This window comes from Salmo salar, chromosome 28 (genome assembly GCF_965601325.2).
Source record: "Salmo salar chromosome 28, fSalSal1, whole genome shotgun sequence".
Taxonomy (NCBI): Eukaryota; Metazoa; Chordata; class Actinopteri; order Salmoniformes; family Salmonidae; genus Salmo; species Salmo salar.
The window spans coordinates 35,856,270-35,869,403 of record NC_138318.1 but is presented as its reverse complement, the minus strand read 5'-3'; the positions used below and the strand labels follow the sequence as shown (position 1 = coordinate 35,869,403).

The window sequence follows — 13,134 nt, the reverse complement described above, 5'->3', positions numbered from 1 at the left end:
TACTGTAGTAGAGTAGAGTACTGTTGTAGAGTACTTATATATATGTTTTAGTAGAGTACTGTTGTAGAGTAAAGTACTTATATATAGGTTTCAGTAGAGTACTGTAGTAGAGTAGAGTACTGTAGTAGAGTACTTATATTTTTTTAGTAGAGTACTATTGTAGAGTACCGTTGTAGAGTACTTATATATATATATATTCTAGTAGAGTACTATTGTAGAGTACTATATATATATGTAGTGGCTCTATTGTAGAGTACTGTTGTAGAGTACTTATATATATATTTTTTAGTAGAGTACTATTAAAGAGTACTTTTGTATATTTCTTTAGTAGAGTACTTTTGTTGAGTAGAGCAGGGGTTCCATACCATTCCCGCATTGAGGAACATCCCGCATGCACACGCCTCGTCTATTTCTATGGGCACAAGCACTGTTCATAACCCCCCACCCCCCTGCCGACCCATGGGGCGCCCCCCCACAGTTTGGAAACCATTGGAGTAGAGTACCGTAATAGAATCAAGTACTCCAATTGTACTCTAAATGTAAGATTTAAACTAAATGCTAAAGTTTTATTGGGAATAAAGAGGATATTGCCTTAGCTTACATTTCTGTCTTTGTACATTTTGAACTTCAAAACTCCCAATTAATTTGAAGTTCAGTCAGTTGGAAGTCAAAGGAGCAGAATCGTGTGCATGGTCAATCATCATTTATTTTATGCTAAAATGTACAGCATTTATAAGTGACTGCCAAAGGAGAAAAGTCATAAATACAAGACTGTCATTCTGTCCAATTGTTTGTGCACATAGCCAGGTCTCCCCCTGTGACTGTCCCTACCAGCCATTCTGTACAGGTAAAGGCTACAAAAGAGCAATATTAACAAAAACACAAGTACAAGTGGCTTTTTACATGCAATCTGTTAGCTTAGTTTGGTCTATTTACATCCTCTCTTCTCCTACACTTTGTAAAATATAAATCCAACATTTTATCAAGATAGAAAACAAATCTACAGATGGAATGAAAATGTAACTTTTTAAAGAAATTGTAAAATATCAACTTTGGACTAAATTTATATTTCTTTATTGTTATTTTTTTGTCAACACTTTCGACATTGGTACACCTCTGAAATTTAAAAACAAAATCAGAGTGAGGGGTGCAATATGCTTATTTATCTTGACAGAAGTCTTCTGCATTATAAAACAGAAAGCTGCCTCAAAGATATCTGTTACAAAAGACTTCAGAATTATACATACATGGTAATAAAACCTCTCAACCGTACAGAAGAACAGGATTAAAGAAGTTGACCATTTTTTTTTACATTATTATTAGAATTAACAAAATATAGTTTCATCTTTCTCCCCCGCTTTGTAAGCGAGGGAACCTAACAAAAGGCCAAAAATGTCTTTAAAATGTCTTGCTATTAAGCACAACACTTGTACAGTACTACTCAATGCACTGTTACTAATGGAGACCGAAGACCGAAGCATGCTAATTGTCACTTTACAAAATAAGTACAATAATTTACATATACAAAGGCATGAGTATAGTACAAACTAATTGTCAGCACTGTTAGACAGGTACACTGAACAGGTTCTAGGAATATCCAATAGTTTAAATCTGTTTGTAGCAGGCACATTAGATGGCTTCGTTTTGAGGCTGCTACATAACTACACTCACGCTCTCCCTCCCGGTGATGAAATCTCTCGCCCGTCTCCCCCCTGGCCCCTACCCCGCCTATCCTACGGACTGATCAGGGAAACTAATGCTAATTAAATAAATGTTCATCTTTATGACGTAAGGCTTCCCATCTGTTAGGAACAAAAATACTTTGACATAGATAGATAGTAGCTTTTTGTAGAAAGTTTGCTTGTTGATCAAACTTGATGCATTCTTTCCAAGTGCTGGTTTTTAAGTAACTATTAACAAAATTACAACAAACAAACATTATCAACAACCAAAAAGGCCAAATGTGTGCATCAGGAACTAATAGTAATAATTAATAATGCACATTTGTGTGATTTAAACATCCAGTCAGATTGATTCAGTCTGTCGGTAGTTACTGTTAGTTAACGGTTAGGTTAGTAACCGTGGGTTACCGTCTGATGAAAGGCCCTTTGAGTGTCTGCTTGGACATAGGTCCGGTGTTGGTCATGTATCCATGGTGACCAGCTGAAGAGAACCTCATGTTGCCGTGGGGCGGAGCCTGCATGGGCTGCTGGGGGTATGGTTGCGTTCCCATCATGCCCATCTGCATAGTGGCGTACTGGGACCCGGGCGACTGGTTCATGTAGGCCGCAGCCATCTGTTGACTCGATATCTGGCTGCCGGGGTAACCACCGTTGACGCGGTAGCCATTCATGGCGTGGTTGATGGCGGCGGCAGTGGGCATGTTCACAGCGTGGTTGTAGGAAGCCGGCATGATGTTGACCGTGCCCAAGTTCATGCCCCTGGGCATGGCTGCAAGCGTCCGGGACGAGGGGGCCTGCATGGTGACTGTCTGGGGGGCCCCGTGGGCATGGCTGTACATCTGCTGCTGGTGCTGCTGCTGCTGGTGGGCGGAGTGACCAGGGGCCGCTGACTTGGAGCGCATGGAGATGTGTGTGGGGCCCTTGTGTCCCCCGGAGGCCATCTGAGCCTGTAGAGTCCTCTGGGAGGGGGTGATGTTGGGGATACCCATGGCGTTGCGTTGCAACATCATCTGAGGGGAGCTAAGGGGGTGGGAGGAGGGCGGAGGGGGAGTCATGGTGGCCTGTACTTGGACCTGGGAGGCCCCAGGGTGAGGAGTGACCCCGTGGGGGCCATGGGGATGTGGGGATTGGGACAGAGACACCAGGCCAGAGTGCTGAGAGTGCGATGACAGGGAGGCACTGTTTGTATAGGATGTGATGGCGTGGGGGTGGGAGGCTGAGTGGGGGTAGGAGGCTGAGTGGGGGTAGGAGGCTGAGTGAGGGTGGGAGGCTGAGTGTGGGTGGGAGGCTGAGTGGGGGTGGGAGGCTGAGTGGGGGTGGGAGGCTGAGTGGGGGTGGGAGGCTGAGTGGGGGTGGGAGGTTGAGTGGGGGTAGGAGGCTGAGTGAGGGTGGGAGGCTGAGTGAGGGTGGGAGGCTGAGTGGGGGTGGGAGGCTGAGTGGGGGTGGGAGGCTGAGTGGGGGTGGGAGACTGAGTGGGGGTGGGAGGTTGAGTGAGGGTGGTTGAAAGGCAGAGAATGTGGGTGGTCAATCAGGGTGTTGGTCAACTGTTGTAGTTTGGCCAGGCTGAAGGTGGCCGAGGGCTGGGAGTAATGACCGCTGCTATAGCCCTCCTGGTTTATCCTCTCGTAGAAGCTGCTCAGGTTGGAGCTGCCTGAATCTGGGCTGTCAGCTAGCTGCATGGGCACGGTGAAGTTGGTGGGAATGACACACTGTGCCATGGTCTGCTGCTGACAGTGGCTGTGCTGGCTGGTGACGTGTTGAGTGTGAAGGGTGTGTTGACCGTGCTGGCTGAGCTGATTGTGTCGTACACTATGTAGCTGGCTGTGTGCAGGGTGTGTATGCGGGTGTGTGTATGGGTTGTGTTGCGTTAGCTGGCTGTGTTGATTGTGTGGCGCACCGTGAGGCAGACTGTGTGGAGTGATTGTGTGCCTAGTATGGCCATGGGGATTGTGTGTGATTGTATGGCTGTGTTGACTGTGACTGTGTTGACTGTGACTGTGTTGACTGTGACTTGGTGGTCTCTCCACCACTCCCACACAGCCCTGTGGTGACTTGACGTTGCAGTGCTGCGGAGAGCTCAGGCTATTCTGCTGAATCATACCACAGCTGCCAGGATTGACGCCCGCCATTTGCTGGCTGACGGCACAGCTGCTCTGCGCCAGGCCGCTAGGGGGGAGGGGGCCGTAGGAGCAGCTGTTCTGAGAGGGACCCCCGGCCCCACCGCAGATGCTGCCCCCCAGTGTGGAGTCGTAGGAGCTGGGGTTCTCGTAGTTCTCTGTGGTGCTCTCGATGGAGCCCAGGTCACTGAAGCCACTGTCCACCACCTGCTGGGACGAGTGGTCTGACACTGACGGCACATCCATCATGGGGCTGGTTGCCATGTTGTGGAGGGAGGAGGGGACAGAGATGGAGGCGTGGTCTGGGCTGATCTGGGTGTAGCCTCCACTACTCTCCAGGATGGACACAGCCGGACCGCTGCCTCCACTACTCTCCAGGATGGACACAGCCGGACCGCTGCCTCCACTACTCTCCAGGATGGACACAGCCGGACCGCTGCCTCCACTACTCTCCAGGATGGACACAGCCGGACCGCTGCCTCCACTACTCTCCAGGATGGACACAGCCGGACTGCTGACGGAGCGCACCGACTGGCTGGGGTGGGATTGGGCCGAGGACAGGGGGCTGCTGTGGTCAGACTGGGGACAGCCTTCGTCCAGCGAAGTTAGGGTATGAGGGGGACTCTGGGGGGCCACATGGTGGGTGTAAGTCTGCAGGCTCCGGCACGCCTCCTGGGTCTCTCTCTCGACACAGTCCTGGTGGAACACCGAGCTGACGCTATCTGTCTCTGGGTCGAGCTCCGTCTCCTGGGTGAGGCTCTGTACGGCCTGGGCCGTCTCCTGGTCCACGTCAGGCTCAGGGTACACCGGGGGATCCATCTCCTCTCTGTCCTCCTCTCTGTCTCTTAGTACGACAGCAGGACTCAGCGCTCCAAGCCTCTCTCTAGCGTTCTGTGGCTGGTGAGGAGCCTCCTGACTGCTGCTCTCTGAGTCAACGGGGTGGTCAGAGTCTGCTGCTGCTGATGTTGTCAGTGCCTGTTCATGGATATGTTTGCTTCTCTCTTCTCCGGTGTTGACAGTCTGCTCCTCCTCGCACCTATAAGCCACAACTACAGACTCCTCCTCTGGACGTTGTTCAGAATCCTCACGGTTCAGATGGAAAAAAGCCGGTGTGATGTAGGACTGGGCTTTAGGAGGCTCTTTACAAGGCCCTGGTTCCAGCTGCTGCACGTCTCCGTGTTTCTCTGGCTCTGCTGTCGACTCAATGTGACTCCCATCTTGATCGTCCACATCCAGGTGCGTGGCCTCTTCCTCCTCAGCTGATCGTTCAGTGCTGTGTTTCAGCTCTTTGGGTGGAGACAGAGAGGGGGATGGAGAGGCCCCGTGCTCCTTGTCCTGTGGGTCATCCTCTGGTGGCACTGACATCTCCTGACTGTTGTCACGACTGGGGGAGCTGATGGGGGAGCAGACGGGGGAGCTAGCTCTAGAGGCTATAGGGGAGGCTACCAGAGAGCAGGCCATGGGAGAAGTCACAGGAGACACCCCAGGGGAGCGCTCTTCCTCCATGGGACTGTAGGGCTCTGAAGGCTCCAAGGCTTGCTTCTTGTCCATCTCCCGACTGGCCAGGCCTCTGCGAGGCTCTGAAGGCTCCAAGGCTAGCTTCTTGTCCATCTCCTCACTGGCCAGGCCTCTGCCGGGCTCTGACCCTGCCTCCGTGATGGTAGAGGCCTGGTCCAGCCCCCGACTGGCCAGGCCTCTGCGGGGCTCTGACCCTGCCTCCGTGATGGGAGAGGCCTGGTCCATCTCCTGACTGGCCAGGCCTCTGCCGGGCTCTGACCCTGCCTCCGTGATGGTAGAGGCCTGGTCCAGCTCCCGACTGGCCAGGCCTCTGCGGGGCTCTGACCCTGCCTCCGTGATGGGAGAGGCCTGGTCCATCTCCCGACTGGCCAGGCCTCTGCCGGGCTCTGACCCTGCCTCCGTGATGGGAGAGGCCTGGTCCATCTCCCGACTGGCCAGGCCTCTGCCGGGCTCTGACCCTGCCTCCGTGATGGGAGAGGCCTGGTCCAGCTCCTCCTTGGGGTCTTCGGCCTGGATGTGGGGCTCCTCGGCCTCCAGCGGCGTCTCCGGGGGTGTGTACAGGTTCAGCTTGAATCCCATCTTCCTCTCCTTCTTCAGACGCCATTTTGGAGGCCCCCGTTTCACTCCTTTGGGCCAGCCCTTCTTGCGCTTTACTGCTCGAGGTCTGCCCGGTTTCTTCACAAGCACACCGGCCCCTAGAATGTAGAAAGAGAAAACATCATTAGTGATGAGAAAATTGGTGTTTTGTGAATTTGTTCACATTTTAAAATGTATACGGTCAGTATACATAGTGATAAAGCTTTAAAAACATCTGAAAGATTTAGTTACCTTCGTTCCAGTGATTGTCTCTGTACATGTTTTTCTCTAGCCGTGGACGACCTCTGCGTCTCTTTACTGGTTTCCTAAGCAGCTCCTCCTCCGTCTCTCCCACCCTGCAGGTCCTCTCCAACAGGGGCATGGGCCTCTCGTCTGACGAGTTGTCAAACGGTTCGTTCAGAACCTCCGTCGTCTCCGAGATGGTCTCGGTTGTCACACTGCTACTTATCCCTCTCCTCTCCTGACCTCTCTTCTTGAGGACCAGAGCTCTCTCATCTCTCTCTCTCTGGAACACACAGATCAAATGTCAAACACAACCTTTCCTGGACAAAGATTAATCCTAGGAATGGACTAAAAATAGTACTTTCTGAGCAGAACTGCACTCCAAGACAGGAAAACAGATAAAATGTTCAACATAACTTCCTCTAAACTCTTTCTGCAGTTTACTAGCTACAGAGAGGGCGATTCTAAAGACTCTGGTTAAAAGTCTGAAGGGAGGACCGGACCTCATCCTAAACTCTTGTTCTGAATGCAAAATGCTCCAACCACACGATGTGAGCCTCAACGCTTGAGCAACTCTTTCCCACAGATGAAGGCTGCCTGGTTCAGAGAACCACAAATGAGACCGGCAGAGTTAACTCAGATCACAGGCCTCATTCTACATATCATCTTGTTTTCCACTAACTGAGTATCACAAGCATGGCATGGTTTTTTTTTCGTTGTAGTGATTAAACCCAGGGAAGAGTATGAAACCAATCCTGTAACCAATTCACTAGTTAACTGCAACAATCATTAGCAGCCAGTCTTATCTGGATGTCCATATTACTGCTGTGTGAAATAGAGAGGTTTCCTAACTTCTAGATCAGTGTTTCCCAACCCTGGTCCTCCAGTACCCCTCCGACAGCCCAACCCTGATCCTCCAGTACCCCTCAACAGCCAAACCCTGGTCCTCCAGTACCCCTCAACAGCCCAACCCTGATCCTCCAGTACCCCTCAACAGCACAACCCTGATCCTCCAGTACCCCCCGACAGACCAACCCTGATCCTCCAGTACCCCTCAACAGCCCAACCCTGGTCCTCAAGTACCCCTCAACCCCCTAACAGGGTTGGAAAACACAATCTGGTGTAATATTATCTTCACCACAAGGGGGCAGTTGCCTATAGACAACACAGATGTTAAAACAACCATGGAGGGGTTTAAATTAGCCATGACCACTGACAATAGAACAAGGTTTAGTCTGTCTGCCTTAGCCATGACCACTGACAATAGAACAAGGTTTAGTCTGTCTGCCTTAGCCATGACCACTGACAATAGAACAGTGGTGTAAAGTACTTAAGTAAAAATACTTTAAAGTACTACTTCAGTAGTTTTTTGGGGTATCTGTACTTCAATATTTATAAATAAAATAATGTACTTTTTACTCTATAAGTTTTCCATGACACCCAAAAATGTGAAATGCATAGCAGAACAGAATTTCTTTCAAATTCAGGCACTTAAAGAGAAAATCCCTGTTCATCCCTACTGCATCTGATCTGGCAGACTCACTAAACACAAATTATTTGTTTGTAAATTATGTCTGAGTGTACCCCTGGCTCTCAGTACATGTAAGTACATTCAAAACAAGACAATTGTGCCATCTGGTTTGCTTAATATAAGGAATTTAAAATTATGTATACTTTTACTTTTGATACTTAAGTATATTTAAAGCCAAATACATATATTTGTAAGTCGCTCTGGATAAGAGCGTCTGCTAAATGACTTAAATGTAAATGTATATAGACTTTCTCAAGTAGTATTTTACTGGGAGACTTTAACTTTAGTCATTTTCTATTAAGGTATCTTTACTTTTACTCAAGTTTTACAATTGGGTACTTTTTCCATCACTGACAATAGAACAAGGTTCAGTCTGTATGAATGCTAGACAACAGTCTCCACAGCACCAGAGAATTCACAACTGTTTATCTGCTGTACTGTCAGGCCCAAAAAGAGGTTTGAGTATTCACCACATCCCCCTCTCTTAGTATGTTAAGATGTGTTGTCTACAAACTAAGTCACAATATATAATGATTGAAAACAATCTAATTTATGAAACTATTGCATAACATTCTATTTATTTCCTTTGTTTTTCCATCCCTATGTAAAGACTACAATCAGCCAATCCTACGGGACAACAGCAGTCACCTGACCCTTCAATTGTGGCAATGTGACAAATAACACATTTCTAGTGGTCACCTTTCTCTTGACTCCAAGTACTGCGTGGGCCTTCGCTAGGACGGGTAGCGACCAATCAGAACCATCCTCATCGTCCTCACTGCACTCCTCAGAGACGTGCAGGGCTTGTTCTCCGGCGGTGGGGCGACGCTGGTAGGTTCTGTAGGGCTTCTTACTGTAGACCTTAGTGGGAGGACGAGGGTGAGTCATCAAGTAGACCACCTCTCTCTCCTCCTTCTCCCAACAACTAGCCTGCTCCTTAAGTCGCTCAGCCTGAAATTAACACCCAGATCAACAGACATTATTACCATCTCGGAGAAACACACTGGCAGGCAGAGACTCAACATCCTCATCCATAGGCTAATGGGGAAATAAACAGACACGCGTACGCAAGTCTGTCTGCCTTAGACATGACCGCTGACAATACAATAAGGTTCAGTCTGTCTGCCTTAGACATGACCGCTGACAATAGAATAAGGTTCAGTCTGTCTGTCTGCCTTAGACATGACCGCTGACAATAGAATAAGGTTCAGTCTGTCTGCCTTAGACATGACCGCTGACAATAGAATAAGGTTTAGTCTGTCTGCCTTAGACATGACCACTGACAATAGAATAAGGTTTAGTCTGTCTGCCTTAGACATGACCGCTGACAATAGAATAAGGTTCAGTCTGTCTGCCTTAGACATGACCGCTGACAATAGAATAAGGTTTAGTCTGTCTGCCTTAGACATGACCGCTGACAATAGAATAAGGTTCAGTCTGTCTGCCTTAGACATGACCGCTGACAATACAATAAGGTTCAGTCTGTCTGCCTTAGACATGACCGCTGACAATAGAATAAGGTTCAGTCTGTCTGTCTGCCTTAGACATGACCGCTGACAATAGAATAAGGTTTAGTCTGTCTGCCTTAGACATGACCACTGACAATAGAATAAGGTTCAGTCTGTCTGCCTTAGACATGACCGCTGACAATACAATAAGGTTCAGTCTGTCTGCCTTAGACATGACCGCTGACAATAGAATAAGGTTCAGTCTGTCTGTCTGCCTTAGACATGACCGCTGACAATAGAATAAGGTTTAGTCTGTCTGCCTTAGACATGACCACTGACAATAGAATAAGGTTCAGTCTGTCTGTCTGCCTTAGACATGACCGCTGACAATAGAATAAGGTTCAGTCTGTCTGCCTTAGACATGACCACTGACAATAGAATAAGGTTCAGTCTGTCTGCCTTAGACATGACCGCTGACAATAGAATAAGGTTTAGTCTGTCTGCCTTAGACATGACCACTGACAATAGAATAAGGTTTAGTCTGTCTGCCTTAGACATGACCGCTGACAATAGAATAAGGTTCAGTCTGTCTGCCTTAGACATGACCGCTGACAATAGAACAAGGTTTAGTCTGTCTGCCTTAGACATGACCGCTGACAATAGAATAAGGTTCAGTCTGTCTGCCTTAGACATGACCGCTGACAATAGAATAAGGTTTAGTCTGTCTGCCTTAGACATGACCGCTGACAATAGAATAAGGTTCAGTCTGTCTGCCTTAGACATGACCGCTGACAATAGAATAAGGTTTAGTCTGTCTGTCTGCCTTAGACATGACCGCTGACAATAGAACAAGGTTTAGTCTGTCTGTCTGCCTTAGACATGACCGCTGACAATAGAATAAGGTTCAGTCTGTCTGCCTTAGACATGACCGCTGACAATACAATAAGGTTCAGTCTGTCTGCCTTAGACATGACCGCTGACAATACAATAAGGTTCAGTCTGTCTGCCTTAGACATGACCGCTGACAATACAATAAGGTTCAGTCTGTCTGCCTTAGACATGACCGCTGACAATAGAATAAGGTTCAGTCTGTCTGCCTTAGACATGACCGCTGACAATACAATAAGGTTTAGTCTGTCTGTCTGCCTTAGACATGACCACTGACAATACAATAAGGTTTAGTCTGTCTGTCTGCCTTAGACATGACCACTGACAATAAGGTTTAGTCTGTCTGTCTGCCTTAGACATGACCACTGACAATACAATAAGGTTTAGTCTGTCTGCCTGCCTTAGACATGACCACTGACAATACAATAAGGTTTAGTCTGTCTGCCTGCCTTAGACATGACCACTGACAATACAATAAGGTTTAGTCTGTCTGTCTGCCTTAGACATGACCGCTGACAATAGAACAAGGTTTAGTCTGTCTGTCTGCCTTAGACATGACCGCTGACAATAGAATAAGGTTCAGTCTGTCTGCCTTAGACATGACCGCTGACAATACAATAAGGTTCAGTCTGTCTGCCTTAGACATGACCGCTGACAATACAATAAGGTTCAGTCTGTCTGCCTTAGACATGACCGCTGACAATACAATAAGGTTCAGTCTGTCTGCCTTAGACATGACCGCTGACAATAGAATAAGGTTCAGTCTGTCTGCCTTAGACATGACCGCTGACAATACAATAAGGTTTAGTCTGTCTGTCTGCCTTAGACATGACCACTGACAATACAATAAGGTTTAGTCTGTCTGTCTGCCTTAGACATGACCACTGACAATAAGGTTTAGTCTGTCTGTCTGCCTTAGACATGACCACTGACAATACAATAAGGTTTAGTCTGTCTGCCTGCCTTAGACATGACCACTGACAATACAATAAGGTTTAGTCTGTCTGCCTGCCTTAGACATGACCACTGACAATACAATAAGGTTTAGTCTGTCTGCCTGCCTTAGACATGACCACTGACAATAGAATAAGGTCTCCACAGCACATGATTAGTTGATTATTTGACACAAACACACACACACACACACACACACACACACACACACACACACACACACACACACACACACACACACACACACACACACACACACACACACACACACACACGTAACTTTCTCCTTATCGCTCCCTATACGTGCTCTCTCTATGACATAGACTGACCAGGTGAATCCAGATGAAAGATATGATCCCTTATTGATGTCACCTGTTAAATCCACTACAATCAGTGTATATGAAGGGGTGGGGACAGGTTAAAGGAGGATTATTAAGCCTTGAGATAATTGAGACATGGATTGTGTATTTGTGCCATTCAGAGGGTGATTTGTGCCTTTGATCGGGGTACGGTAGTAGGTGCCAGATGCACCGGTTTGAATGTGTCAAGAACTGCAACGCTGCTGTGTTTTTTTATGCTCAACAGTTTCCCGTGTGTATCAAGAATGGTCCACCACCCAAAGGACATCCAGCCAACTTGACACAACTGTGGGAAGCATTGGAGTCAACATGGGCCAGCATCCCTGTGGAACGCTTTCAACACCTTGTGGAGTAAATGTCCCGACGAATTGAGGCTGTTCTGAGGACAAAATGGGTTGCAACTCATTATTAGGAAGGTGTTTGCGAATGTTTAGTACACTCAGTGTGTAGCTTCCCCTCTAATTTCTAATATTTTTTATTTGAATTGTATTATTGGGTTTACTTTGATATTCAACACTGCACTGTTGGGTAGGGCTTGCACGTTAAGCATTTCACTATACTGGTACGTGGGGCAAACAAACACAATCTGAATTAACATCATGACATTTCAATCACCATGATGATAACGAGACTAGACTGCCTCTGCTTGTTGATTGGATGTTTGTGTGTGTGTGTGTGTGTGTGTGTGTGTGTGTGTGTGTGTGTGTGTGTGTGTGTGTGCGTGTGTGTCAAAGCAGAGGAAGAATTTGCTGTTAAGCAACCATGGAGAGATTGCATTTCATGGAATATTTAGTACTATTAATTATGTAGTGAACTGATTTGGGGCAATTTTGCACCACATTAAATTCCTAGTGACAGTGAACAGGCTTTGTTCATTAATGTCCTTGGTTTGAACTCTGAAAGCTAACCAAACAATACATTTAACAGACTGTAAAGGGGGGGGGGGGGTAGAATGATCACACAGCCTCAGCTGAAGACACTGACTAAGCCTATAGAACTAAAGCAGAGGTACTGGGTGTGCAGGGTTTTGTACCAGCCCAGCACAAACACACCTGATTTACCTAATCATGATCTAGACCAGACTGAAGACCATGATTAGTTGAGACTCGGGTTTTAGTGATGAGCTGAAACAACAAAAACACTGCATATCTCTTGAGGAGGAAAGTGGAATAACACTGTGTATATGTGGTGTGTGTCTTTATGAGACTTACATCCATCTCAGCCTCTCTCTCCTCCTCAGACAGGACAGAGTTGAGGGCCACAGTGGGGGTCCAGCGCAGGGCGTCAGGGTCGACCTGGTTCAGCCTGGGGCTGACTCGCAGCTTCTCCATGTGTCTCTGGATCAATCGCTCTCTTCGGATCACCACAAACCTAGAGTAATAAATCAACAAGATCAATCAATCAATCTATACTGATTCCCTACATCAGTGCTGCTCAACCCTCTTCCTGGAGATCTACCATCCTGTGGGTTTTCAGTCCAAACCTAATTTAACACACCTGATTCTACTAATTAGCTGTTCAACAAGACCTTAACTAGCTGAATCAGAACTGCTAAATTCGGGTTGGACTGAAAACCTACAGGACAGTAGATCTCCAGGAAGAGGTTTGGACTGAAAACCTACAGGACAGTAGATCTCCAGGAAGAGGTTTGGACTGAAAACCTACAGGACAGTAGATCTCCAGGAAGAGGGTTGGACTGAAAACCTACAGGACAGTAGATCTCCAGGAAGAGGGTTGGATAGCCCTGGTCTACATGGATCACAGATTCACTACATGGAGCAACAGATCTTGAGGAAAACCTGCTCCAGAGCGCTCAGG

The 13,134-nt window shown here is 47.5% G+C and overlaps 1 protein-coding gene across 4 annotated transcripts in view; it reads right to left on the bottom strand.

Annotated features, from left to right (window-relative positions):
- Positions 1-688: 688 nt before the first annotated feature.
- Positions 689-13,134, bottom strand: part of LOC106589879 (histone acetyltransferase KAT6B) — a 102,607-nt gene continuing 90,161 nt past the window's right edge. For 3 of the 4 annotated variants that reach the window (XM_045710443.2, XM_045710442.2, XM_045710445.2), the window contains exons 14-17: positions 12,528-12,687; positions 8,367-8,618; positions 6,146-6,419; positions 689-6,012 (exon numbers count right to left, since the gene is read on the bottom strand). In XM_045710443.2, coding sequence (XP_045566399.1) covers positions 2,087-6,012; positions 6,146-6,419; positions 8,367-8,618; positions 12,528-12,687 — 4,612 coding nt within the window. In that variant the 3' untranslated portion in view covers positions 689-2,086. The remainder of the gene's footprint in view (positions 6,013-6,145; positions 6,420-8,366; positions 8,619-12,527; positions 12,688-13,134) is intronic. The other variant, XM_045710447.2, reaches the window with a different exon arrangement.